The sequence below is a fragment of the Palaemon carinicauda genome, chromosome 13 (genome assembly GCF_036898095.1).
Source record: "Palaemon carinicauda isolate YSFRI2023 chromosome 13, ASM3689809v2, whole genome shotgun sequence".
Taxonomy (NCBI): domain Eukaryota; kingdom Metazoa; phylum Arthropoda; class Malacostraca; order Decapoda; family Palaemonidae; genus Palaemon; species Palaemon carinicauda.
The window spans coordinates 117,671,833-117,674,332 of NC_090737.1; the positions used below are offsets into that span (position 1 = coordinate 117,671,833).

The window sequence follows — 2,500 nt, forward strand, 5'->3', positions numbered from 1 at the left end:
GAAGAAGAAGAAGAAGAAGAAGAAGAAGAAGAATGATAATAATAATAATATTAATAATAATAATAATCTTCGATACAATAGAGGAGCCCGGAACCCTCGGAGACTTTCATATTCCTGAAGAAATTTTGGAATCATCAACTCCATCGCCAGATTTCCCGAACGTTTCTCTCCTCTCCATTCAGAAGACGGTGTTAAATAATAATAATAATAATAATAATAATAATAATAATAATAATAATAATAATAATAATAATAATAATAATAATCTTCGATGCAATATAGGAACCCGGAGCCATCCGGAGAATTGGTGATTCCGAAATGTCGCCAGGAATTTGAAAGTCTCCAGAGAGATCGTACAGCGGCAACAATCATTTTTTTTTTTCTTCAAAATAATGCTGATACAGGCCCCAGTATCTGTGTTATTGAATATGACTTACATAGTAAACAAAGCGATTTCACAGTTTGTGGATATCATCGGGACCCTTAAAGGAAAATTGAACTGGCCTCAAAAGGCAGAGTCGGCCCTTCTAGAGCAGAATCTCGCTTGCGAGGATATGACGTTAGAACTTCAGGGACAGCTGCGAGCTCTTCAGGAGTCGCGGATCTTCAAATGGTTTTCGTGGCTTCTCCCAGAGGCGCCGAACTTTGAAGACTGCCCAGCAGTTGCCTCTCAGGATGGATTCCTCGGCAGGTGGCTGCGGCGCTGTCCTTGGGTTGGGGGCTTGTGGAAAGCGGTGCGAACTGGGATTGCACCAGATAGAGAGAGAACCATTAAGATTCAAAGATGAATTGAAATCAACGTGGTTCGTTGGCAAGCTTCTCCCCGAATTTGACTTGGGACAAAGGATGGAAGAATCCCTTTCTATTGTAAATAGGAACTACTACATCGTCATGGCTGCTGCTTCCATCATACTTGGCGGAATTATGCTAGCCTGGAGGAGGAGGAGGATGGCCGAAGAAGATGTGGACAGCAGCTCTTTGGAAGAATATGTTCCAGAAATGGAACACTTAGGCGAAGATCTGTTGGAAGGAAATGTACTGGAAATGGAAACCGATCAGACTACTCTCTTGCAAAATCTCAAGGATGAGAATGATGAGTTACAAGGACAAAATAAAGAAATGGGAAGAAAAGTAGAAATGAACAAAAAACTGCAAAATGAACAAGTAAAGGAATTGAAAAATGAGGTAAGTGAATTGAAGACAGAAAAAGATAAGCTGGAATCTGAGTGCGTCGGAAAAGACATCCAGATGAGGGAACATGAAAATTTGCTGGAAATTCTCAGGAAGGAGAATGCAAAAATGAAGAAAGAACAAATTCAAAACAGAGATCAAGTCAATGAATTGAAAAATGAGGTAGGTCAATTAAAGACAGAAAAAGATAAGCTGGAATCTGAGTGCGTCGGAAAAGACATCCAGATGAGAGAACATGAAAATTTGCTGGAAATTCTCAGGAAAGAGAATGCAGGAATGCAGAAAGAACAAATTCAAAACAGAGAACAAGTCAACGAATTGAAAAATGAGGTAGGTCAATTAAAGACAGAAAAAGATAATCTGGAATCTGAGTGCGTCGGAAAAGACATCCAGATGAGGGAACATGAAAATTTGCTGGAAATTCTCAGGAAAGAGAATGCAGAAATGAAGAAAGAACAAATTCAAAACAGAGAACAAGTCAACGAAGTGAAAAATGAGGTAGGTCGATTGAAGACAGAAAAAGATAAGCTGGAATCTGAGTGCGTCGGAGTAGACATCCAGATGAGGGAACATGAAAATTTGCTGGAAATTCTCAGGAAAGAGAATGCAGAAATGAAGAAAGAACCAATTCAAAACAGAGAACAAGTCAACGAATTGAAAAATGAGGTAGGTGAATTAAAGACAAAAAATAAAAAAGATAAGCTGGAATCTGAGTGCGTCGGAATAGACATCGAGAGGAAGGAACATGAAAATTTGCTGGAAATTCTCAGGAAAGAGAATGCAGAAATGAAGAAAGAACCAATTCAAAACAGAGAACAAGTCAACAAATTGAAAAATGAGGTAGGTCAATTGAAGACAGAAAAAGATTAGCTGGAATCTGAGTGCGTCGGAAAAGACATCCAGATGAAGGAGCATGAAAATTTGCTGGAAATTCTCAAAAAAGAGAATGAAAAAGGGAAGAAAAATCAAATTGAGAAAACAGTAAACCTGAATAAATTGAAAAATGAAGTGGGTAAATTAAAGGCAGAAAAGACAAAATTGGAGTCTGAGTGTGTCCAAAAAGAGCTTCAAAAGAAGAAACTTGAAAATTTGCTGGAAAGTCTTAAAAAGGAAAAGCAAAGTGGAAATAAATGGAAACGGGAATTTGAAGAACTGAAAGAAGAAAAGGAGAAAATTGAAGCAAATTTGGTGCAAGATTATGAAAAACTAGAATTTGTCTGCAAAATAAAAGACCTCGAAATAATGGAACAAAAGATGATTGCTGAAAAGTTTGAAAGTGAAAATAAAGAAATTAAAAAGGCGCAAAGTG

The 2,500-nt window shown here is 37.7% G+C and overlaps 2 protein-coding genes across 2 annotated transcripts in view; one reads left to right on the plus strand and one right to left on the minus strand.

The window, feature by feature from the left end:
* The window catches only part of LOC137652035 (uncharacterized), a 59,181-nt gene that overhangs the window by 46,728 nt on the left and 9,953 nt on the right, over positions 1-2,500 (minus strand). The window lies entirely within an intron of this gene.
* Positions 892-2,500, plus strand: part of LOC137651768 (uncharacterized protein PF3D7_1120000-like) — a 25,568-nt gene continuing 23,959 nt past the window's right edge. Inside the window, exons 1-2 of the mRNA XM_068384989.1 lie at positions 892-1,185; positions 2,215-2,497. Coding sequence (XP_068241090.1) covers positions 892-1,185; positions 2,215-2,497 — 577 coding nt within the window. The remainder of the gene's footprint in view (positions 1,186-2,214; positions 2,498-2,500) is intronic.